The 25,925-nt window shown below is 41.4% G+C and overlaps 1 protein-coding gene across 1 annotated transcript in view; it reads left to right on the top strand.

Annotated features, from left to right (window-relative positions):
• The window catches only part of LOC130368848 (uncharacterized), a 109,837-nt gene extending 90,153 nt beyond the window's left edge, over positions 1-19,684 (top strand). Inside the window, exons 15-20 of the mRNA XM_056573161.1 lie at positions 1,617-1,729; positions 2,274-2,422; positions 5,859-5,953; positions 15,607-15,685; positions 17,895-18,003; positions 19,166-19,684. Of these exons, the coding sequence (XP_056429136.1) occupies positions 1,617-1,729; positions 2,274-2,422; positions 5,859-5,953; positions 15,607-15,685; positions 17,895-18,003; positions 19,166-19,239 (619 nt within the window). The 3' untranslated portion in view covers positions 19,240-19,684. The remainder of the gene's footprint in view (positions 1-1,616; positions 1,730-2,273; positions 2,423-5,858; positions 5,954-15,606; positions 15,686-17,894; positions 18,004-19,165) is intronic.
• The last annotated feature ends 6,241 nt before the right edge of the window (positions 19,685-25,925 follow it).

Here is a 25,925-nt window from a genome sequence, read left to right as displayed (position 1 = left end):
GATACAGCGTTCGTGTATCTCCGGCTCTTCCATAGAGATATGTGGAGGGGGCATGTGCTTCATGCGGGGGTCGACAGTCTCCTTGCATATGTGGTGTTGGACGGGGTAATGTGTGTATTAACCTCTTCATGATGCCAGGGTGTGATTGACCTATACACCACCCGAGGTAGACCAGCTTCACCTGTGCCAGGCACGGGGAAAATAATCACTCAGACTCAATGTTACAGTTAACTGGTATGCCTTTCTGAGGTAGACAAGGTGTTAAAGTCCATACAGCTCAGGCACTAAAGAGATGCAGGGTGAACTTAAGGAAGCTTATCGGCTTGCTGGGACTTGTAGTTGCAATTGTATAGACTGATGCTGCCACACTTGAATTTAGTAATTGACAGACTTGACTACTTGGACTGGCCTGGATTGCAGCAAAATTCCCCACTATGTTTAGGTCCTACTGTTGGCTTTGACTTTCACAGACAGTACAGGGATTAACTTGAAGTAGAAGCGTGGTTGCCGGACTAGGCCCCAGGCCTCCTTCAGGAACACTCCAGACTCCTCAGACTTCTCGTCACTGTACCTCAGCTGCAGCACTAAGAGAGCAAGCTGAACCCTAACCTTCCTATGTAAGGGGGACAGTTTAGAGAGATCCCATTGGTCACTGACAAGCCACCTGTTCACCTTGCATACTCCCCTTGACAACAAAGGCTCCTTAGCAACATAGATTTAAGGTAACAGTACATATATAACACAGCATATTAACTCTTATATACCAAGTGCATTCTGTAGTGCAATAAAGAGAGTTCTAGAAAGAGAGGACCCATGACGGACATCGTGCAGGATCTGCCAGCTAGGATGGGCAGAAGTACAGAGGAGTACATGACTCTGTACTGGGTCACCATACATAGACCAGAGATTGCTCTGTGCACAAGAAGAGCTGGGCGCCAGGCAGGAGATTGAGGGTTCTCAGCGGTCAGACTCTGCATGATCAGACACATATCCCCTATTCTTCGGATAGATAAGTTGTCCTGCACCTCAGTACTCCTTTTAATGTACATAACTGTATGCATTTTTTTTTTTTTTTTTTAGAAGTAATACAAAATCAAACCTATATAAGTAGGGTATCATTTTGATTGTATGGACCTACAGAATAAAGATGTCTAATTTTTACCGAAAAATGCACATGACTGTCACTGCAAAGTAGAATTGGTGGCACAAAAAATAAGCCATAATATATGAAATTTTAGGTGCAAAATTTAAAGCATTGATTTTTAGAAGCTGACGAGGAAAAAATGAAAATGCAAAAACTGAAAAACCCTGCATCCTTAAGGGGTTAAAACACCTTTTTATTTATAGCCTCTTGTGTGCAGTATTATAAGGCTAAATATGTAAATTGCACATACTGCTGTGGGATATAGTGCACTATTGCAGATTTTTTTTTTTTTTTATATACATAAATGTAGTTTGTTTTGTTTTTTTTTTTTTTAACTTTTTTGGATCAGTATTGAGAAAAAAAAGCTTCTAATGATATAGAGGAGGTACATGAAAATGTCCTTTTATGCAGGTAATATAAATACTTACTATGGTTTTCATTGGTAAACCTGTGTCCTCATCTTCTTGTGTAGGCCTTTGGTATACACGGTGTCCATTCTTTTGCCTGCTGCGTATGTCATAGGACTCATTTTCACCCTGAAGACTCATTCCCATATTTATGATATTCACATCAGTGACTGTCATGGTAAGATTACAGAAATTTAATTTATACTATACATGTTGAATTTTACACTGCAACTTAATGCTTGGTGCACAGAGCTAATTTTTACATTGTGATCCCTGAAATTGGAGTATCTTTGGGTGGAGTGTTGCTGCACTAGTATAGCTATTGTTCTATTATTTTGTGTGTTTTTAAGTATCGATTACTTTTTTGTAGCAGTGCTGTATTTTGCACAGTGGTTAGCCTTGAGCGCTGCAGTGCAAGGGAAAACCCAGACTAAACCCAATTTTTATATTCGGTTTATTCACATTTCTATTTGGCAAATATTCAGTTTTTTAGGCGCTAAGTAATTTCTCTTGGTGGATTAATTGCTTATTCACTGATCATTAATATTTAATTTCTGTTTGTTTTTCTTAAGCCTTATTTAGCAATTTACTATAACTGTCACCAAATGGTACAGTATTTTTTGTATATTGAAAGATCTGTTATAGAGAAGTTAAATGCCTGTGTAATAGTCAAAATTTACCAGTTGTTTTGTTTACTTGTACCAGCTTTCTTTATTTCTTAGTGCCTGGACATCATCACAGCCCTGTGGTCCACTGGTCCCGATGGAGGGCAGTGGTCATTCTTATTGGTTCTACACTATTAATGTCTGCTTGTGCTGATCTTGCTACTGAGCATATCAGCCCTATACTGAAAGGAACAACAGTGTCTCAGGTAAGTAGATCAAAGTAAAATCTCCCCAAGATCAAATATGTACCTGCTAAACATATGAAATAGGTGTTGTTTGTATTTATTTATTTATATAAATTAGACCTATTTGGTGAATGAGATCACTCTTGTTTACATTCAAAAGCTTCAAACTCCTACATAGCTAGTTCTGTTCTTTGCGAAGGTCTGTGAGCATTACAGCCTGGACCGCAGAATGATAGTTAAAGGGGTTGCCCAGTGAAAGACACCTTATCCCCTATCCACAAGCGCTCTGAGAAAAGGGAGAAAAAAAAGAGGAGCCCACACCTCAAGGACAATGGTATTTTATATATTTGAAATAGATTTGACTGAGACCGTGCTTCAATTATAAAGAATACTAACATTTATTAAAATGTCAAATACATGTAAATTCCCCCACAGGGCCCTTGTGGATGGAATAACTACATAAACCAAAAATTCAAATGGCAATTCATAAAAAATCAATAATGGCTGCCAAATATTTCGGCAGTGTGACCAATAGTCCGGCAATGCTGATAATCTGAGAATCCGGAAAAAGTGCTGGTTTTGAGTCCAACAATAAATTATATTGCAGATATTGAATGAAAATGTCCAGATGTATTTTTGATGTATTTCATTCAATATCTACAATATAATTTGTTTGACTCAAAACCAACACTTTTTCCAGATGATCAGATTATCAGAATTGCTGGACTGTTGGTCACACTGCCGAAATATTTGGCAGCCATTATTGATTTTTTATTAATTGCCATATGAATTATTTATGTAGTTATTCCTTCCACAAGGGCCCTGTGGGGGAATTTACGTGTATTTGACATTTGAATAAATTTTACTATTCTTTATAATTGAAGCACGGTCTCAGCCAAATCTATTTCAAAGATATAAAATACCATTGTCCTTGAGGTGTGGGCTCCTCCTTTTTTCTCCATTTTCTAAATTTTATACACCTAGTGTATAGGTGTACTGCCCAATCCACCTCGGTCAGTGCGTAATTGTGAGCTGAACAATTTAAAAAAACATTTTTGTCCATCTCTGAGAAAAGTGCATACTGCAGATTTTTACCGGATGCCAGAGTACGGCACTTAACCCCTTCCCTCTTTGGCGATTTTTTATTTTTGCACTTTAGTTTTTTCCTCCTCACCTTCTAAAAATCATAACACTTTCAATTTTGCACCTAAAAATCCATGTGAGAGCTTGTTCTTTGCGTCAACAATTTTACTTTGTAATACCATTATTAATTTCACTACAAAATCTACGGCAAAACCAGAAAAAAATTATTTGTGGGGGCAAAATTGAAGGAAAAAAAGCCATTTTGTTAGTTTCTATGCAGTGCAGTTTTCGGTAAAAATTGCACCTTTTATATTTTATATATCCATATATATCCTTATATCCATACAGTCACAAGGATACCCAATTTATATAGGTTTGATTTTCGTTTTACTACAAAAAAAAACAAACAAAAAAAAAACAAACCTACAGTGATCCCTCAACTTACAATGGTCTTTTCTGGACCATTGTAACTTGATACCAGACTCGACATACATACAGACAGTCCAGATCTACGAAACATGTCAATGGCTGGAGGAACTGATCGATCAGAATGGGCATTCACTGGTAAAACCCCTGTATTACTGAAGTGTATGCACTGAAATCCTGTCTGGTAGCGCCCCCTACAGTACAGGGAGGTATTACATGTTCTGCACTACTCTTAACCTATGCCACAGTTAGCTGCTCCTTTGGACACAAAATAAGGGCGGCTGCATTTAACTTTTTTTTGTCTTAGGACATTGGGGGAGATTTATCAACCTGTCCAGACTAAAAGTTGCCCAGTTGCCCATAGCAACCAATCAGATCGCTTTTTTCATTTTTAACAAGGCCTCTGCAAAATGAAAGATCTGATTGGTTGCTATGGGCAACTGGGCAACTTTTCCTTTGCACAGGTTTTGATAAATATCCCCCATTGCATGTACTGTACAGGACCCTGAAGAAGCTCCTGTCCTCTACGTAGACAATGATTTACAGCTCCCAGCAGATCTTGTAAGGACTTTCTTTATCTGAATTAGTTATCTACTTATTTTTCTTTAATCCTCACTTTCTCCTATTTTTGGATGACATTTTGGTGGCTTCAGAAACAATTACTAGGTTTCCATAGAGTTATGGTTTCAACATACAATGGTTGTCCTGGAACCAATTAATATTGTAACTTGAGGGACCACTGTACATGCACCAAAATTAATACGTTGAAAAATGTCCTCTTCTGAGGAAATGAGGACTTATTTTTTGCTCTGATCTGAAGAGATATATATATATATATAAATCTATATCTATCTCTATATATATATATATATATATATATATATATATATATATATATATATCTATCATTGTTTTTTGTATGGTATAAAAAGTGACCAAAAATATTCAATTTTGGACTATGGAATTTTTTTTACGTGTATGCCATTAACCCTGCAGTTTAATTAACATTTGCGCACGGGGCGATACCACATGGTTTTTATTTACATTTTTTTTCTCTTTTAAATGGGGAAAAGGAAGGTGATTCAAACTTTTATTGGGGAAGGGGTTAAATCACATTAACACCTTTTTAAACTTTTTTTAGGGAGACTAGAACATTGCACACTGATTTCTTATGCAATAGCATGGCATTGATCAGTGTTATCGCCACTCGACTGCTCCTGCCTCGATCTCTGGCACGGAGCAGTCATTCGGCGATCGGACAGCAAGGAGGCAGGTAGGGATCCTCCTCATGTTCTGTAAGCTGTTCGGGACGCCGCGATTTCACCGTGGCAGTCTCAAACGGCACCATTGAGCTAAGCCGCAATGTTTACTTTCGTTTTAGACACTGCGATCAAGTTTGATCACCGCGTCTAAAGGGTTAATGCTGGACATCAGCCCGATCGGCAATGTCCGACATTTGCCGTGGGTCCTCGTTGCCTATATCAACCGGGACCCAACGGGTATGATGCGTGCTCACCTGCATCATACCTTGGGAGCCGCAGATGAATGTTAATGAACGTCCATTTGCGGCAAGGGGTTAAGTGTCTTGAGCACTTTTCATAGAAAATTTATGGAGCGTGTGCTGTTTGCTGCATGCGTTCCTATCTGAGAGCCAGGGTCCAGTTCAGGAGATCACAGGATCCCAGCAGTTGGACCACGTCGCTCAGACTCTTATTCCCTATTTTGCAGATAGGGAATAAATTGCCTTTTACTGGACAACCCTTTTAACAGCAAGGTAACAAATATATGTGCAGCAGCTGCTTATAAGTTATGGTCTTTCTAGATACTGACTCAAGTTACACAAATCCATTAACAATAAGTATTTAAAGATGTCTGTTTTATATAGTTTGGCTGTGATCTGTTACTTTATGATGTTAATTTATAGGTATGCATTTTTCATTTTTGTCAGTACTTTATTGGAGTCACTGTCCTAGCAATGATCCCAGAACTTCCAGAAATTGTGAATGGAATACAGTTTGCACTTCTCAATAACCTAAGTTTAAGGTTGGTAACTTAGTGTCTCTGTCACTTTTGGCATGTCAAAAGTTTCGATCGGTCAAGGTCTGGTTGTTTACACCCCCACTGACTCTCTAGATTCTCTATAGAGTCATCCTGTGCAGAAAGGAATGAAGCACAGGGAAAGAGGCACTTAGTCAAGCTCTTCTCCCACTTCGTTCTATTGATTTAGTAGGTGTCTGAACACCCAACCCCACAACCAATCAAAAAATGTGAACATGTCTCTTTGACATTCAAAAGTTTTGTTGTTGTAAAGCAGTGGTTTATCTGTCAAGAAATATGTACTGCTATAGCAATGTGTAGCAGCAAAACTGAGTATTGATGTTAAAAAGTAAATTCATAGATTATTTAACAAAACAAGTGTTTTCTTAGAATATTTTATTATTCTTGATAAACACCAATACAACATTAACGTAACCCCTTCCCCTTCCGGCCCAAGCCATTTTTTTTTTTTTTTCAATCATCACTTTCCAAGTGCTGTATCTTGTATATTTCTTCATATTTATTTATTTTTTTAAACAAAAAAAAGGTTAAAATGTGTGAATTTTTCTTAGATACAGAAACCTGTAAAGTTTGCTTAAGCATACACACCTGGGATACTCTGATATGCAGTGCAATTGGAAAGTTTTAGACCCTTTCACTACTTTTACATTTTTTCTATGTTGCATCTTTGTGCTAAAATAAAATGTAAAAAAATCATGTTTTCTCCCAATTTATCCACACATAATGAGATTGCGAGAACAAATTTACAAAAAATTTTGAAAATTCTATTAAAAAAGGAACAACTAAAATTTCACCGGGACATAAAATTCAAGTTTCATAGCAAAGGGTCTGAATACTTAGCTATGGGGACCTCTCATTTCTCCAGATCATCTTTAAAGATTTTTCTGCACCTTGATTAGTCACCTGTGGTAGATTCAGGTGATTGGATATAATTTGGAAAAACACAGCCTTGTCTATATAAGATCTCACAGCTGACAATGCATAACAAAGCAACAATCAAGCCAGGAGGGGGGAAAGAACTGCCTGCAGAGCTCAGAGGATTATGTGGAGGCACAGATCTAGACAAGGTTATTAAAACTTTTCTGCAGCACTGAAAGTTCCCTAAGAGCACAGTGGCCTTCATAATTGTTAAATGAAAGACGTTTGTTAAGAGAGGTGGCCAAGAAGCCAAGTCAATGAGTTCCAAAGATCCTATGTGCAGATAGGAGAAGCCTCAGTTCTAAGTGTCATGTCTGAAGGTGACCAGGCACTGTCCAATACCATCCCTACGGTAAAGCATGGTTGTGGCAGCATCAAGCTGTGGGGGTATTTTTCAGCAGCTAGGACAGGGAGACTGTGTTAGGGACCTATTTGTAATGAAGATCTTATCCAGAGTGCTCAGTTTTCTTGTCTTGTTGGAAGGTGAACCTTCTGCTCAGACTGAGGTCCAAAGCGCACAACCAAGACAACACAGGATTGGCTTAGGGACAACTCTGTGAATGTGCTTGAGTGGCCCAGCCAGAGCCCTAACTTGAACCCAATTAAACATCTCTGAATAGATCGGAAAATGGCTTCCACCAATAGTTTCCATACAACCTAACAGAATCTGCATAGAAAAATAGCGAAATATCCCCAAATCCAGGCATACAAACCATGTAACCTCATAACAAAGATGACTGCAGGCTGTCATTGTTGCCAAAGGTGCTTGAACCAAGTACTGAATAAAGGGTCTAAATACTTAGTCTTGCAGAACAGAATCACAGAAATACCACAGTGAACATAGACGGTCTGCAGATCTTTTGCAGTTTTTCGGATTATGGGCGGAATATGTGCAGAATGTATGCAGAATGTCTGTGCGCTCAACACACAGATTCTGGCCGAAATTCAGGTTACAATTTACTTGATTGGAGTTCTGCGCAGAATTCTGCAAAAAAATATTGACAGGTTTAATGTTTTTGCAGAATCTGAAATGCAGAAATTCCTTCCTGTAAATAGGACAGCAGAATCCCCATTCAACACAATTGGGAGACTTATCAAAACCTGTCCAGAGGAAAAGTTGCCTTTCAGGCCCAAGGCCTGATTATTAAAATCCTATATGCGTATTACAATTATAACTGTGTGATGTATTATCCAAGCCATGGGTGAGAGGTCATTCAGACTGTGTTTTGTGTATTGCATTTTATTGGGAGTCTGGCTGTTTGTTTACATCTCCTTTTGAAGTCAAAGGCTTTTTTGAAGTCATGCACTCTGGTCCCATCCTATAATCAAACAGATAAGGGGCCAGGAAAGGAGAAGACCCCGGTGGGATCAGAGGGTAGGGGGGGGAATGGAGTCTCCCTCCCAAGAAAGCAGATATGATATAAAAAACAATGCTAGACTCAGGGTGTTCAATGCTGTGAAACAAGCTGACAAGACCATCCTAAGAACAGCACTCACTGACAAGGACTGCTATATCATCATGCTGTAAGAACTTCATCTTTTGTTTTCTGAACTTGCCTTGCCAAACTTTCATATTTTTGTAACTGTCATTTGTTACTGTATTTTTATGCATAGCACTGTGATACCTTTTATCAGATTAAATGTTTAATCAGCTCTGGTCTTTGATCTCTAAATATATGAGCTCACTTTTCTGAAGGCAGCTCTGGTGGAAACACGTTTATCTAAGGGCTAATTTGGTGACTTGCTTGGACTAGTAGTGGATACCCAGAGGTCTTTCACCATCACACTCTCTCTAGCGTCTTGGCTGGACCGATAGGGTGTGATCGTGACAACTGGTGGCAACGGTGGGATATATTTAGAGATTTTTAGTGCTTGCTGGATTTTACCTGTAAGGAAATCTTAGCACTAAAAAAGAAATTGCATACATATTCTTGTGTGCAAATTCCAAAGACAGAGTTCAGTCAGTGCTGGTTTAAAAGACATACAAAAAGAGTGCAAGGCAGTTCTGTCCTCCCCATCTCCTGTTTTACCTCCTCTGTCTCATCTCGGAAATATGGAGGCATATCACAAGCAGTCAAAGCCTGCACTGGAGCTAATGTGCCAAGAAAAGGACATCCCTACTGCAGGAAAGAACAAGGAACAACTTATTGCTGATCTTGTGGAGTATGATGCCCGTGCAGAAGAGCTAAGTGACATGAGACAAAGTCCTACAGCTGGAACTGCCATCCAAGGACTGATATCTCCTGGGGAATATAACATTACTCCCCATCAGGACAGTACTCCACATGAGGCCTTGGACTCTTATATGCGGACTGCCTTACAACACCTTGGGAATGTGGATGCCAATATGAAACTCCAACTGCTTCTCCAGTACCAAACTGCAGAGAGAGAGGCACAAGCCACAGAAAGAGAGGCCCAGGCACAAGCCGCAGAAAGAGAGGCCCAGCGAAGGCATGAACTGGAGGCTCTGAGGCTGAGAGGGGATGCTTCATCCGCACGAAGTGTTGTGCAGGATCAAGGAGACCACAAACCCCACTTGGAACATTTCCCCATGTTGGAGAAAGATGGTGACCTGGATGTGTTCCTGAGGGGATTTGAAAAGGTTTGCCGGCAGTTCCATCTACCTAAGGAACAGTGGGGACAATATCTAACCCCACGGCTGCGAGGGAAAGCTCTGGATGTGTTTGCTTCGCTTCCCTCTGAAAGTGACCATGACTATGAAGCAATAAAATCTGCCCTGCTAAAAAGTTTTAATCTGACTCCAGAGGCTTATCGGAAAAGATTTGGGACTTTGCAACAAAGCGCCACAGAAAGCTGCACTGAACATGCAGGTCAGGTAAGGACTGCATTCTGGCAATGGACTGGGGGCCTACAAGTTACTACCTATGAGGCCCTGGAGGACTTGATGGTCCTGGATCAGTTTCTCCAAACACAGAGCTTTGAAGCCAGAGAGTGGATTTTGGACCGCAAGCCCAAGACAGCCATGGAAGCAGCAGAACTGGGAGATGACTTTGCCAACAACCGGGAGCCAACAGCAAAGCGTGGATCTGCACAAGCTGCAGCAAGTACCTGGAGGGGAGCCACACAACCACAAAGCACCACCAGGTCAGCCGGGAAATTCTTGCCATCATTCCCAAAAGCAACAGGAGTCACATTGGGTCAGGGGGACACCCGCCAATGTTACAGATGCAACAATATTGGGCACCTGAGTGCCACTTGCCCCAACAAAAAGAATTCTCCACCAGTAGCTGGAGTACACACAGCCGTTCTTTTGGTGTCTGGAGCGGTGGAGAAAAGAGGGGATAACCTACAGAGTGTAACTGTGGGTGACCGGGTGACAGTGGGGTTACGAGATTCTGGAGCCTCCTTTACCTTGGTGCGACCTGAAGTGGTGAATACAGAGGACATCATCCCTGGAAGAACCATGGCTTTAAAAGGAATTGAAGGTGTGCGGCCTGCTGTGCCCATGGCTCGTGTGTACCTGGATTGGGGTACAGGCAAAGATTTGCGGGAGGTGGGGGGTCTCTGAGGACATCCCTGTTAATGTTCTGCTGGGGAATGATTTGGGTCGGATGCTCTGTCATTATGCTCCAGAGGACACTACCTGCACACCGGATGGGCTAGGAGAGAGCCCTGTTCATTTTAAGGTACTGTGCGAGACTTTGGGAGACACTGCGAAATGTGGAAACTGGGAGGGAGTGCAGGGGATTGATAACTGTTTACCTGTGACTGAACCAGTAATGTTTTCCAAAAGTGAAATGGGGTGTATTGTAAAATGTGGTGACAATGCATTGCCAATGCCAAAACCTAGTGGAGATGGGCTAGGGGGAGGGGTTGGTGTGCCCCTGGTGACATGTAAGGATGAGGGACCAGCAGTGAGTGATATATCCCAATCCTGTGAGCCTAAGGAGGAGGAGGGAAGGAGTGATAGCCCTGTGTGTGATGCCTGTAACATTATGTCTGGAACTGAGGGAGAGGAAGGTGGGGATGCTAGTTCACCTGAGGGAAATGTGCTCCCTGATGCCCCAAGATGGGGGGAGGGAAACAAGCATTTCTGGGAAGCTCTGCGCAGTGCCCCTTTGCTTGAAGGGCTGAGACAACGTGCTGAGCATACAGGTGTTGACACAGTGGGGCATCGGGTATATTGGGAAAATGATATCTTGTACTGGGAGTCCCTTTCCAAAGGCATGCTAGGGGCCCAGGAGAGAGAAAGGCAGTTAGTGGTTCCTAGGAAGTACAGGAAAGAGCTGCTGAGGTTGGCCCATGAGACCCCCCTGGCAGGACATTTGGGAGTGGCCTATGCGGTCATAGAGAAGGAATGTCCAGCGGTGGTCTGGGCTTTGCAAAAATTACAGCCATACCTGTATGGCAGGGATTTTACTGTCATAACTGATCACAACCCTCTACCTTGGTTGGACAGCGTGTCCGGTAACAATGGCACCTTGAAACAAATGCTAAAAACATTTGTAGAATCGGAGGGCAGAGACTGGGAAAAGTATGTACCCCATCTGTTATTTGCTGACAGGGAGGTACCCCAAGAGCCTACAGGTTTCTCGCACTTGAGTTATTATATGGTCACAAAGTGCGGGGACCCCGAGATTTAGTTAGGGAAGAATAAGAAGGGGGGCTACCTGCCCCTGAGACTTCTGTGGTGAAGTATGTTCTGAGATTCAGGGACAGGATGCAGGCATTGACTGGGCTGGTACAGGACAACCTCATAGCAGCACAGTCCAGGCAGAAGTACTGGTATGATCACAATGCAAGGGACCGGGTCTATGAAGTGGGACAGAAGGTAATGGTTCTGAACCCCATCAGGCAGAATAAGTTGCAGGCTGCCTGGGAGGGTCCCTTCCCCATTTTGCAGTGCCTAGAACCCACCACATATGTAGTTGCCCTTGATGAGAAAGGTCAGAGGCAGAGACAGCACCACATTAATATGGCATACTATGACCCTGAGAAGGTGGTACTCAGTGTATGTAGTGCACCAGAGGAAGGGCTGGGTAATGATCCCCTACTAGACCTAGTGGAGGAAGCGAAGAGCCAGGAATCCCTTCAGGATGTGGAGATCAATCCACAGCTCTCAGATGAAAGGAGGAGGCAGCTTAATCAGGTACTAGGCCCCTTCAGTGCCATCTTTGCCTGGGAATGCAGGGCCTGTGGTGTCAAGAAGAGAAATAGAGGTGTAATGGAGACAGATCGATTAGCCTGGAAAGGCAAGATCTCTGTCCCCATCTTAAGGGGGAGGTGTCAGGACCAAGGCCTGATTATTAAAATCCTATATGCGTATTATAATTATAACTGTGTGATGTATTATCCAAGCCATGGGTGAGAGGTCATTCAGACTGTGTTTTGTGTATTGCATTTTATTGCGGGTCTGGCTGTTTGATTATAGGATGGGACCAGAGTGCATGACTTCAAAAAAGCCTTTGACTTCAAAAGGAGATGTAAACAAACAGATAAGGGGCCAGGAAGAGAGAAGACCCCCTGGTGGGATCAGAGGGGAGGGGGGGAATGGAGTCTCCCTCCCAAGAAAGCAGATATGATATAAAAAACTATGCTAGACTCAGGGTGCTCAATGCTGTGAAACAAGCTGACAAGACCATCCTAAGAACAGCACTCACTGACGAGGACTGCTATATCATCATGCTGTAAGAACTTCATCTATTGTTTTCTGAACTTGCCTTGCCAAACTCTTTCATATTTTTGTAACTATGTCATTTGTTCATGTATTTTTATATATTTAGCACTGTGATACCTTTTATCAGATTAAATGTTTAATTAATCAGCTCTGGTCTTTGATCTCTAAATATGAGCTCACTTTTCTGAAGGCAGCTCTGGTGGAAACACGTTTATCTAAGGGTTAATTTGGTGACTTGCTGGGACTAGTAGTGGATACCCACTTGCACCATCACGCTCTCTCTAGCGTCTTGGCTGGACCGATAGGGTGTGATCGTGACATTGCCCATAGCAATCAGATCGCTTCTTTCATTTTTAATAAGGCCTCTGCAAATTTAAAGAAGCGATCTGGTTGCTATGGGCAACTGGGCAACTTTTTCCTTTGCACAGGTTTTGATAGATCTCCCACAAAGTGCAGTAAAGTTTTCAGAATTTCCTAGCAAAATTTTTCCAGCGAATTCCGCTTGGAAATTCCGCCATGTGAACATAGCCTTAGCCCGATAACGACCACCGACGAGTATAGACGTCCAGGTTGGCGGCAGTTCGCGCACCTGGACATCTATACTCGTCCATTATTCTCGTGGGTGCTGCCCAGTGCACCCACAAGATCGCGGCAGGCCGGGACCCTGCTGCACTGCCAGGACCGAAGTAAACTTCGGTCCCGGCAGTTTTAACCCTTACAGCCGCGGTCGGAAGTGACCGCTGGCTGTAAGTGTTATGACAGAGGGAGGGAGCTCCCTCTGTCACTCCTGCAGCACCCCGCATCGCGATCGCAGGGTGCTGTGTGTGGCCGCGGCTGTCCGGGACCTGCCGCACTGCCGGGAGTGAAGTTCACTTCACTCCTGACAGTTTAACCCTTACAGCCGTGGTCAGAAGTGACCGCGTGCTGTAAGGAGTTCTTACAGAGGGAGGGGGCTCCCTCTGTCTCTTCTGCAGCACCCCGGAGCATCGCAGGGTGCTGCTGCATACCTGGGCAGCTGGGGGTCCTACAAAGACCCCCAGGTCTGCCCTGGGTATTGCCTGAAAGGACGTGCCTGAGGCACGTCCTAATATGCTGCCTGCTAGTGAAAATTGGCAGGCAGCATATAACTGCAATGCTTTGGAATACCAAGTATTCCAAAGCATTTAAAAAGTGTAAAAATAAATAAAAATGTAATAAAAGTGTAAAAAAAATATATATATATATATATATATTTATTAAAAATACATTTATTAAATGAATCTAATTTAAAAAAAAAAAGCATAATGTGTAGGATCGCATTGGCGGACATCCGCAGCATGTAATATGCTGCGGATGTCCACCATGTGATCCTACACATTATGCAGCAGTCACGGTAATGAGCTCCCTGCTGCGGCTGTGTAGCTTTGTGTGTCCACTCATAGCGGCGGATTTCCCGCCAGCAATCATGAGCGGACACACTGAGCTACCCAGCCGCAGCAGTGATGGATATATTCGCCATGAGCGGGTGCTTATTCTCACAACATGGCGGATATATCCATCAGGAGCCTTAACTGTCACACACAGTTATACTGCCAGCCGACCAAGGACCAATCAGAGTGGTCCCTGGTCCAGCCAATAACTTGTAGGGGTGCGGTATATAAATGGGGTCACTTGTGGGGGTACTGTTCTGCCCTGAAAGCCAAATGGTGCTCCTCTCCTTCTGAGTCCTACCACGCGGCCAAGGAACCATTTATGGCCAAAGCGGGGGTATTTCCGAACATGGGACAAGCAGCTAAATAAAATATAGGGTGCATTTCTTTTAATATCAGAAGTGATGTACAAAAAATATGCCCCCCAAATGATGCATTTGTGAAAAATTGCAAATTTCGAATTTTTAACACTGACTTTGTAATAATTCCTGCAAAATACTATGGTGTTAAAATACTCACTGTACCCCCTAGCGAATACCTTGAGGGGTCTAGTTTTTAAAATGGGGTCATTTGGGGGGGGTGTTCCTATGTTCTACTACCTTTTTAATTTCTGCAAACCTTGCATAGCACATAAAAAAAGATGTACTTTTCAAAGTTTCAAAATTTCAAGTTAAATTGTTAGGCTTCTAACTAATTTAAAATGTTAATTAAAAACAAAAAAATGACGTCAAAATAAAGTAGACATCTGAAAGTATAAGTTTCATAAACTATTTGGTCAGTATGTATAAATATATGCACCCTATTAGTGTTAAAATAGCAAAAAATCGTAATTTTTCGTAAAAATGTCATGATTTTTTGCATTGTAAAAAAAAAAAACTACAAATGATAGCGGCTTACTTTTACTATGTACATGAAGGACGACTTGTGACAAAAAAACAATGTCAGAATTATCGTGATTGTCTTTATTAGAGAATAACTCTGGTAAAGTTTTGCCAGACATCCCCGATTTGAAAAAACAGGCCTGGTCTTTCAGGGGCGTACAGGTTTATTTGCATTGGTCCTTAAGGGGTTAGGCTCGATTCCCACTGCGTAAAATTTGGTGTGTATTTTAGTTTACATGTCAATTTTAGATACACTCATTTTCACTGTATATCAGCGCGTAAAATATAATAAGCACAGAAAACCTTACGTGTTGTCAACCCAGCCTTATGTCAGTGCAAGATTTTAGTTTTTCATGAAAACTTCTATATATTAGTAAAGATTTGTAACATTCTGTTTTCACTTTGTCATTATGGGGTTTTGATTACAGAATGATAGCGGAAGGGGGGCTTTATTTTATTTTGGCCCAAGGCCACAACAGAACAAAATGTGAAGAAAAAAAAACATGAAAGGGTCTGAAAACTTTTTAAATTCACTTTAACCTGTAGTTCCCCTTTTTCCTACTTGCATGTGAGTGTTCAGAAACATCATCATTTACCAATTTATGTATGTAATCAAAAGCTGAAAAAATAGACAGGGAAAAAGGGGTTGCAGCTTTACCCAGTGTTTTGATAAAACAGTGTGAGGGGAAGAGGCTAGAGCAAAAGAAGCCGCAAAGAGGAAATGTTAATGGGCAGAGCACACTGTAGATTTCTTTTTACAGCCTTGCTTTAATATTTTGTTTTACTTTCCAGCATAGAAATTGGGAGCTGCATTGCAGTACAGGTGTGCATGCTACAGATTCCTATTCTGGTCCTTTTCTCTGTTTTCTATGTAAGTAATTATTTATTTATTATACAAATGTCACTTATATCTTACCGTACTGTTATCTGTCGAGTGCTGCATCTCATTTTGCATTTAACACATCCCTTACAATCTCTGACAGATTGCACTGGCTTACTATAAATTTCTCCCCATGAAAAAGTAGGAATCTGTCACATGGGCGTATACATAATTTTAATGGAGGGACTGATCAGGTAATGAGCAGGTTATGCATTCAGGGTGTATGAATATTTTACATTGAGGGGCGTGTATGGTTAATACACACCCCCTGACTGTATACTCCCACTCATCAGCTGATATTCACTCCATTATTAAAATTGGATTTTAATGACTGATTACTGGATTGTCAAACTATAAACCCTCATATCTTGGAAACTGGAGAGTTTGTGAAGAAACTAAAAAGTAGTTTGATTAGGGCACCATAAGCTATTTAATGACAATAACATCTCATTTTGGTGGGTTGGCCAAAAGTCATCTTTAACCACTTTTTTTTTTATCTATTCAGCATATGTCTGTTTGCATTCCCTACCAAAGCTGCTCTTTTGAGGTGTATTGATTGGTATATTTATATATCTTCGTTTTAGAGGAAATGTCATTAGCAAAGGAGCCTTTGTGTAAATTAAGTTTGTGTTAACGGTATTTTTAAGAATTTTTGGTGGACTTTACTAATTTTCCATTTTACTATCTTTTATTTTAAAAATAATCCTGAAATCTGTTCCCTAGTACAGTTCACTTTCCAGCAGTGTCGCAGACAAAATTACATTGAAAGGGTGACACCAATATAAAGAGAACAGTGGTACACACTGGTCATTTTCCAAATCATGCGAATGGGACAGGTCCTGTCTATTGTAGCCCATGTCCATGGGGCTTGCAGTAAATCACAATGCTCTTAAAAACAGCTTGGCAGCCAGTGCTTGGCAGAAGTGGCAGCGCCATCTTGGGGTGCAGGTGCAATTTTGAAATCTGAGTCCTAGTACGCACCTCCACAATGCTCTGCTCAGCAATTCGCAGGCAGTGTGGCACAGTTTTGACAGTCCTGACACCCTGACCACCTTCCAAGGTAAGAAACTCTGTGCTAAAGAGGTGGAAGGGGCAGGCTATTATCTAACCTAGCCCTAAAGGATAGCTTGGCCTTTTTCTTACCAAGTGGAGACCATGACATCTCTGTAGAAATTTACCTACTTCTTATCAGTTTGTCAATAACCTGATACACCATATCATATACCATATAATTCCTACACAAATTCCACCCAAACCGTATGCTATTCTATAATAATCACTGTAGACTTCAGTTAATCAAAATAACATGATCTTTATTGAATGCATATAGGCAGACAACAATTAATGAAGAACACTAAAAATTGTTAAGCTACTGCTTATCGCAGTTCTGGCACACTTTGTGCTGGGTTTGGCTCTTTATAAGAATGAGCATGTTATTGTTTTTGGGCCAAGGGAACTGTGCAATGTATCTTTCCTGACTGGAAGGTCTAGGATGGGAATGAAATAGTGGGTTATTGCTGCTATACTTGGTCACTTTACCTGACAGCTTTTTGCTTTACACAAATTTATTTATTTTTTTTATTTATTTTTTACACTGAACATCCCCTAATGGCTCAGCCCTTACCCCCATGAGTTCTTATGTTTTTAATAGTGAAAACTTTTTTTCTTGCCACCAGCCCCTTCTGTCATTACCAGGTGGGATCCATTTGTCTTCTGTGCATACCAATTTTTTGTGCTTTTATGAATTGTCTGTCTAAATGCATTCAATAAAGATGTTATTTTGATTAATTGAAGTCTACCGTGATTATTATAGGATTTATCATCTCATATATTGACCCCTGCATTAGAATATGTATTGAGTGTTTCTTTAATATATGTTATGTATTGAGTGCTTTTTTTTAATATATGCTACTGCTTAACGGGGTTATTCAGGAATAAACAGCTAATTTCTTCTAAAAAAAAAAAAAAAAAACAAAAAAAAAAACAGTACCACACCTGTCCTAGGGTTGTCTGGTATTGCAGCTCAATTCCATTAAAGTGAATAAAGCCAAGTTGTAATACCACACACAACCTGAGGACAAATGTGGTGCGGTTATTGGAAGAATTCTGCTCCTAGTTTTTGTAATTCATGATAAACACTTTAAGCCAGTACAGATGTAACTTTTGTCCTGTGACCTACCTTAAGTATTTCTCCATCCAGCCATCAGGGTTCACGTTGGTATTTAGTGATCTGCACCTCTGGGCCAGTATGTTTAGTGTGATCCTCATGAACTACATCTTTATGGATGGGAAATGTGACTATTTTCAAGGTAGGTAGTGGATTGTTGGTTTTATCTTTATATTTTTGTTTAGAGATTCCCAGGCTTATATACTGGGGAACCATATTATTAGCAGTAATATAGACTATTTTCACACAGTAGTGTTATGTATCTCTATTTGTAAGGCAAAACTAGGAGTGGGTCTAAAACACAGAACAAGGTGCAGCAGATCTTTCCATTATACTGATGCAAACTGTACCTGCAGCAGTATTTGGGTTTGCAAGTAGATCTGGTAAGCTGCAGGGAACAGACCACAATGCTGGTCATTTATTAATGCTCTTTTACCACTTCAGTGCTAAAACTACATAGCTAATGTAGATATCGGTTTTAGGTGCATGGATGGCCACAGATGTGCCAGATTTATAAACAGGTGTGCGCCTCTTCATACATTTGGGTAGTCTCAGGCCACATTCAAAAAGTTGTTGCTAAGCATGTTGCAGGTATACGTTGGCAATCTGTATTCCTGTGTAGTACAAAATGTTCCTTGCAGGATGACATATTAAAGAGTAGCTGTCATGATCCGAGTTAGTTGAGAAAATATGGTTTGATATTTCCTAACTACTCCTAATACCCCTCCTGCTCTTAAATGTTTTTTTTTTTTTTCTAAATTTCTGTATCATACCTTTCCCCTTGCTCACATTGTGTGAGCTCCTGGCAGGAAAAAATGGGCATTCCCCAGCAGGCACAACGTCACTGAAGTCTGCGAGAGCTGTGCCTCACCATACCCCGCACGCACTTCCTAAGATTGGTCTCCTGCCAGGCCAGGAGGAGACCAAACGAACTGTTTGACTTGTGATTGAAAAAACATCCACTAGGTGGCTCTGTTCTGTTCCCTGCACATAAAATACTCAGCCTTTATAGGTTTTTAAACAGCAAGTAAATAGCAAAGTGTCTTATAATTATATAAGGAACAATATATTAAAAGTTTAGTTTGGTGACAGGTACTCTTTAAGTATGCTCACTTAATACCGTGCTTATTTTATGGTATACTTCAGCAACCCGTGTTGGCATCCCCTTCTCCTGGGTGACTGATGTATACCACAAAATTTAAATTGTCTGAAGCTACCATAAAATTGACTATATTCAGTCAATTTGTATTTTTATATGGATCACAAAAGCATGCTAGTAACATGAGGTACTTTTCTCATTGCAGGAACTGTCCTGGTAATGGTATACTTAATACTGCTTGCCATGTATTTCTTTGCACCATCTCCAGCTGGTTGCTGACCGATAATTATGAAAGACTTGTCATCACTCGAAGGAAGGACATATCTTGCAATCTATCAAGGCAGACTGACTTATAATGGAATGGGAAGAGGCATTTAGTTCTTGTGCATGGGGTTGTCAATCTGTTTTCTATACTATACATACCATACTGTTTATGAGGGATACCATAGCAGATGGTGAAAATACAGGGAAATTATAAAAAAAAAGTGATGCAAACTTAGACTCGGTATTGATAACTGAGAAAACATCCCACAAATGTACTAACATAAATAGACCCACTGTCAAAGTTTTATCCATACACCACAAAGTAATTTACTACATTGCTGACACAGCAGATGTCTGGGGAATAGTCCAGTTCTGTCCAGACACGTGTCAACATATGCTTGTATTTGGACTCTACTCTTGCAGTGATGTGTTGTCTCAGGTTGCTGTGGGTGGGTGGGTGGGTGAGCGGTGGAGTCCTTGATGTAGCCCCACAGATAGAAGTCGCAGGGTGTTAGATCTGGTGATCATGAAGGCCAGCATAATACTGGAGAATCATTTGGTCCGGCGTGGCTGATCCAACGCTTTGTTTAATTCAGGTATCGGCAATTCACCAACGTGAATATGATTTAATTGCCAGATCTAACACCTTGTGACTTTATTCTGTGGGGCTACATCAAAGACTCTGTATCACTGAAATAGTGGAGTCCATAGCCGAGGGTATGCTGATACACGTCTGCACAGAACGGAACTACCCCCTAGTCACCTGCTTGGTTATGAATACTTAGGCTATAATTTTACCATCCTTTTTTGAATTTCCCTATATTGCTGTGGTTTGCTTAAAACAACCAATTGTTACAAGGAGGAGGTTTTTGTTGCATGTTCTTCAGGAAAAATATAATGGTAAATTTTTAGGAAATAAAACCGAAGAGTGTAAAATATACTTTAAATGCACAAGTTGGGAGCTGGAATTGGTTAACCATGTTCTATCAAGAAGAGTCAAGAGCAGATTTACAAAATGATCAGATATTGTGTTTGCAACATGTGGAATGAAATAGATTGATGATCTGATTTGTGCCAATCAACTATGTACACTAATTATGAATTCTTTGGCTACTGTAAATAGGTGTATGATTAAAGCATATTTTTTTTCTTCGCTGTATTTTAGTGTAAGGCTATGCACACACACAGAGATTAATACATGGGGGGGGTGGAGGGTTTCAAACATATGGCCATTGTGTTGAATATAATAAAATAAACCTGTACTTCCCTCCTGCTGTGCCTTCAGTATCCTGCTCCCATCCACTGCATCAATCATCTTTCTGAGCTGCAGCATGACTGCCGGGCCCAGAAAGCACCTATGTGTCCTACTGCCACTCAGCAAATGGATAGCTGGGACAGGATATTGCTGCAACCAACGATTCACTAAGCTGCAGTATGACACACTGGGCCTGGGTGATTCCCAAGCCTGACATGTCACGCTGCAAGACGATCACATCAGGGAATGGAGCAGGACCCTGGAGGCGCCACGGATCCGCTGGAGGGAAGTACAGATTTATTTTATCTCACACAATGGCCATAGTTTTAAGGAAAATAAAACAAAAATAAAACACTTGCTGGATTACCTCTCTTAATGTCTCATGTTGTTCCTGTAAAATGAAAGCTTAAATCTCACTATAAGACAGCTTGATAAGTGTCCCGCAAAGTTTTTGACGCTTTAGTTGCCTGTAAAACTGAGATTTATTTTTTCTACAGCAAATGCTATTATGCAATTTGCAAACCAGACTGTTGGTGACATGAATGGCTTAAAAAAATAAATAAATAAAAAAAAAAATTCCAAAGAAACATACGTAAAGCGTCCAAAAAAATGTCTGTAATTATGGATGTTAAACTGAATATGAACTTGTAGATGTTGGCTAAGGGCCCTACTACATGACCCTTATGCGATGTTCATAGAATTGCATAGTGACTTGTAGTTCTCACACACTGGTGTGAAGCAGCTGGTCACAATGCAGCACAGAAGTACTGGAACTGGGTAATTATTGGGGAATTAAGCCTTAAAGGGGTAAGATGTCTATGAGCAGAATACCCCATTAAAAAAAACAGTGCAGGGCAGCTGTTTAGCCTCACCCTGCTAATGCCCCTTGTGAAAGAAAATGCATTGCTGTAGTGTTGCTTTAAGTGGAGGAATATTTGCCAGTTCTGAATAATAGATTATAATAATCAAAAATACAAATCATAGTTTATAAAAAAAACACCTATGGGCATTGATGAGCGCATTTCTACCTGGTCATTTGTACTTTTTATCAAATCACATAAATCTTATAGCATATAACTAGCTAGTAAAGCTTATACATGTAACTATAGTTTTGTTCCTGGGAGGTTATATACATTGTAATTGTTATACTATGGGATAGATTTATTTATTATATACACACATTTACCTGGTCGTTTTGGCTCCAGGTGTTGAACAGGTGAATAGTGAGGCATGTGGTTACCTATCTGAGAGTTAGTGTCATCCAGGTTTAAAATGTTATACAAAGGGGCCCCAAACGTGAAAGAATTAACTATTTGCCTCACCTGTCTGATTCTGGGGTAATCCCCCCCCCAAATACAAACTCCAGTCAGCAGCCCAGTCTTTCTTTACAAATGGCCGACAAGTGACCACTGCAGAAAATCGTTGGTCATGTGACCTTATACTGCCATCATAGCCCCCATCACTGAACCAAGAGGCACCAATGTTTTTGTTTTTCTCAGGGAGGAAAGAAACCATGTATTAGAAGTATGTAACTAGCATTGACATTATTTCGTCTGTTGGAGTGTCATTACTGATTGTCCATCGTTGGCACCCATACATTAACAACCTCGGTTGCATTTCAGAATATGTCGGAGGTGGTTTGTCCCTTTTTATTCTTTGTTCACCATGACAGCCACCAGAGAGATGGTCCCCTTGGACTTGGAGGGTCTTTTAAAGTCCCTGTTCCTATTAACACCTCCTCAGGGTTTTCCTGTTCCTATCAGGTCCAGGTCAGAGGTCCGGGGTCTGTTTGTATGGTCTCTGAGAATTTTCTTTTTGTTTAAAGTTTTTTTTTCCTTGGGGTGGGTTACGGTTATCCTTTTACCACCCCCTCCCTTGGTTGTGGAGAAGTGTGTCTTCTCTGCCTCCGGGTAGTGTGGGAGTACTGCACTATAAATGGTATCCAATGTACAAGTGTGGGAGCACTACGTAAAATATGAGACCTAAACAGAGGAATACTACGTTGCACATACCCGTGTGCCAAATAGGTACGGATTTAAAAAATGCAAAAATAGCAGTCCTACTAGGCTAGGAAGAAAATTTAGAATAAGGCAGAATAAATGAAGTGTGTGATAAGATATAAAATATAATTACATTTATTGAATAATACTGTGCGGTCTGGGGCAGGGTCCTTGCCGCAGCCGCTCACTAAAATAGAATGGTAAAAGTTAGTTATAAACATTTAAAACATGATGTTAAAATAGTATTGCACTTAAAAGGGTGGGACAATGGTGAAGGTTTATTGTCCAATGTATGTAATAGGATATGTCCACTAAACAGTTTTTGCAGCGCTTTTGCAGTTACGAGCCCACTGAGTATACTTGTATGCGCAGTAGCGCTAAAGATCTATCCTCTATACTCCGACGAAGTACAAGAGGAAAAATAGATCAGTCAGGCACTTAGTGCCTCTTACCGACTCTGGCGAAAGCAGTCATATGCGCATAGCAGCGCTTAAAGGTGATCCAGATTGATCAGAACATTGCTTGTAAGAGGCACAGTGTGCCAAATCCACTCAAAACTTTCCCTGTGCTGCCGGGGTAGAATGATCCACAATTTAGGGGCCTCCAGTGCTGCAGAACACAGCCTCATGCACCCACAGGATTACAATTAAGAGACCATCTATATCTCACTCGCCAATCTCTATCCCTGTGCCACCACGGTAGAGTGGGATACACACAAGGAAACCCCAGCACCGCAGAGCGCATTGATTTTTACCCCTTACAAACACACTCCCACATGCAGTATCCTGACCAGATATGAGCTATACAGAGATCACTACTCAGAGTATTTGTGCCTTGTATGGTTGATTACAATCTCCGTGCATACATCTATAAGCGCTACAGACTATTTGCCACACTGGATTACCAGCACTTTTTAACCCTGTATATTATGTCTATTTTATTTTGTTTCATTGTATGAATATTTTATACATTCACTACCTTGCTTATCGTGGTGAGTCCGCTGTAAGAGCCCTACAACGGACACCACAAGCACTATGATTGTAATAAGTTGTTTTTAATTCACTACATAATTTTTTACACATTTTATATACACCCATTTTATTAGTGACAATCAAGCCCAGACTTGAGGAAAGTGTACCCCCACTTTATACATAATGTGTTTTTCTAATTGAATTTTCAGGCTTAGTTATAGAAGCCGGTTTTAGTGACAAAATCCATTATTAAGCCAGGGCTTAGCGTTAGCCCCAAAACCAGCTCACGCTAACCCCTAATTATTACCCCAGTACCCACCGCCACTACCAACAGGCCCAAAGCATCAAAAATGGCGCTCCTGGGCCCTGGTGGTAACAGACTGCTGTTATTTAGGCTGGGGAGGGCCAGTAACAATGATCCTCGCCCACCCTGGTAACGTCAGGCTGTTCCTGCTTGGTTGGGAGCTGGCTGAGAATAAAAAGATGGGGAACCTTATGGTTTATTTTTTTTTCTTCAAATTTATAAAAAAAAACAACCATAAGGTCCCCCATATTTTTATTCTCAGCCAGCTACCAACCAAGCAGGAACAGCCTGACGTTACAGCCTAATTAATGCCAGCCTGTTACCACCTAGGACCAGGAGCGCCATTTTTTACATTCCAGGCCTGTGGGTACCAGGGTAATAGTTGGGAGTTAGAGCTAGCTGTTATTGGGGCTAAAGCCTAGCTTAGTAGTGGAAGCTGGTCTTATTGACGGAATCCATTACTAAGCCTGAGAATTAAAAAAAAATAAAATAAAAAAATAAAAAAAAAAATAAAAAAAAATTGGAAAAACATTCCCCCACCACCCTCGTTAACCATTTTATTAAAAAAGGAAAAAAAAAATCCAGTTCATCCACCCTAATCCATCGAATGCACCATAATCCTCTGCATACATGGATCTGAAACGGAAAGAAAAAAAAAATAATAATATTGGTTAGTACATTTTTGGCCCTGTCCACTGGGGAGAGCGCCCATATTGCTATGTCTTCCCAAACATTGAGCCTCCAATTGTTGCAAAACTATAACTCCCAGTATGCCCAGACAGCCAAAGGGCATGCTGGAGTCTCCCTATCTGAGAAGACACTGCCAGAAGGGTTTATTCACATTATACACAACAGGAACAGAGCCTTACTAGTCTAGCTCCTGTCTGTAAATCCACCCCCTAATGATGTCATCACTATGGGCGGAGCTACACAGACCCAGCCACGACAGGAGCAAGGGAGGAAAGTGGATGTCGGCTTCTGTATAGTACACACTGGTACACTATATGGCCTGGGGAAGTGAGTAGTGATGCTGTACATCACTCCTTACACTCTGTGGGTCAGATGCTGAGCGCCCGGGTCCACACAGTAGTACCTGAAGGCAGTAAAAAAAAACTTCCACAGGGGACAAAATTTGGCTGTTTCCACACACCAGGAAAAATGCCAGAAAAAACTGCCAAAACGCAGTAAAAAGCTGTGGCAGTTTTTCTGGTATATTTTTAGGTGTTAAATAAAAAGTGGAGGCCTAAGAAAGATCCCAAAATCTGACAGTCCGGTGCTCAAAACTGTAGTAGACCACTGTTTTTGCACAATTGGGGGGGGGGGGGGGGAGGAGAAGAGGAGAAGAGGAGAAGAGGAGAAGAGGAGAAGAGGAGAAGAGGAGAAGAGGAGAAGAAGGAGAAGAGGAGAAGAGGAGAAGAGGAGAAGAGGAGAGAGGAGAAGAGGAGAAGAGGAGAAGAGGAGAAGAGGAGAAGAGGAGAAAGAGAGAGAGAGAGAGAGAGAGAGAGAGAAGAGAGAGAGAGAGAGAGAGAGAGAGAGAGAGAGAGAGAGAGAGAGAGAGAAGAGGAGAGAGAGGAGAGAGAGAGAGAGAGAGAGAGAGAAGGAGAGAGAGAGAGAGAGAAGGAGAGAGAGAGAGAGAGAAGGAGAGAGAGAGAGAGAGAAGGAGAGAGAGAGAGAAGGAGAGAGAGAGAGAGAGAGAGAGAGAGAGAGAGAAGAGACGAGAGGGAGAGAGAAGGAGAGGGAGGGAAGAGAGAAGGAGAGGGAGAGAGAGAGAGAGAGAAGGAGAGAGAGAGAGAGAGAGAGAGAGAGAAGGAGAGAGAGAGAGAGAGAGAGAGAGAGAGAAGAGAGAGAGAGAGAGAGAGAGAGAGAGAGGACGAGAGGAGATGAGAGAGAGAGAGAGAGAGAAGAGAGAGCGAGAGAGAGAGAGAGAGAGAGAGAGAGAGAGAGAGAGAGAGAGAGAGAGAGAGAGAGATCAAAGATGTCAATTTATAGGTTAGTATGTAACAAAGTTATGTGAATGTACCCTTAGACCAGAACTCCCCTTACACAATGCTGAGATCTATTAAAAGGGGTACTCCGCTGCTCAGTGTTTGGAACAAACTGTTCGGAACACTGGAGCCGACAGCTTGTGACACAGCCCCGCCCCCTCATGACCTCACGCCCCCCCCTCGATG

This window comes from Hyla sarda, chromosome 4 (assembly GCF_029499605.1).
Source record: "Hyla sarda isolate aHylSar1 chromosome 4, aHylSar1.hap1, whole genome shotgun sequence".
NCBI classification, from domain to species: domain Eukaryota; kingdom Metazoa; phylum Chordata; class Amphibia; order Anura; family Hylidae; genus Hyla; species Hyla sarda.
This window is presented reverse-complemented; position numbering and strand designations above follow the sequence as displayed.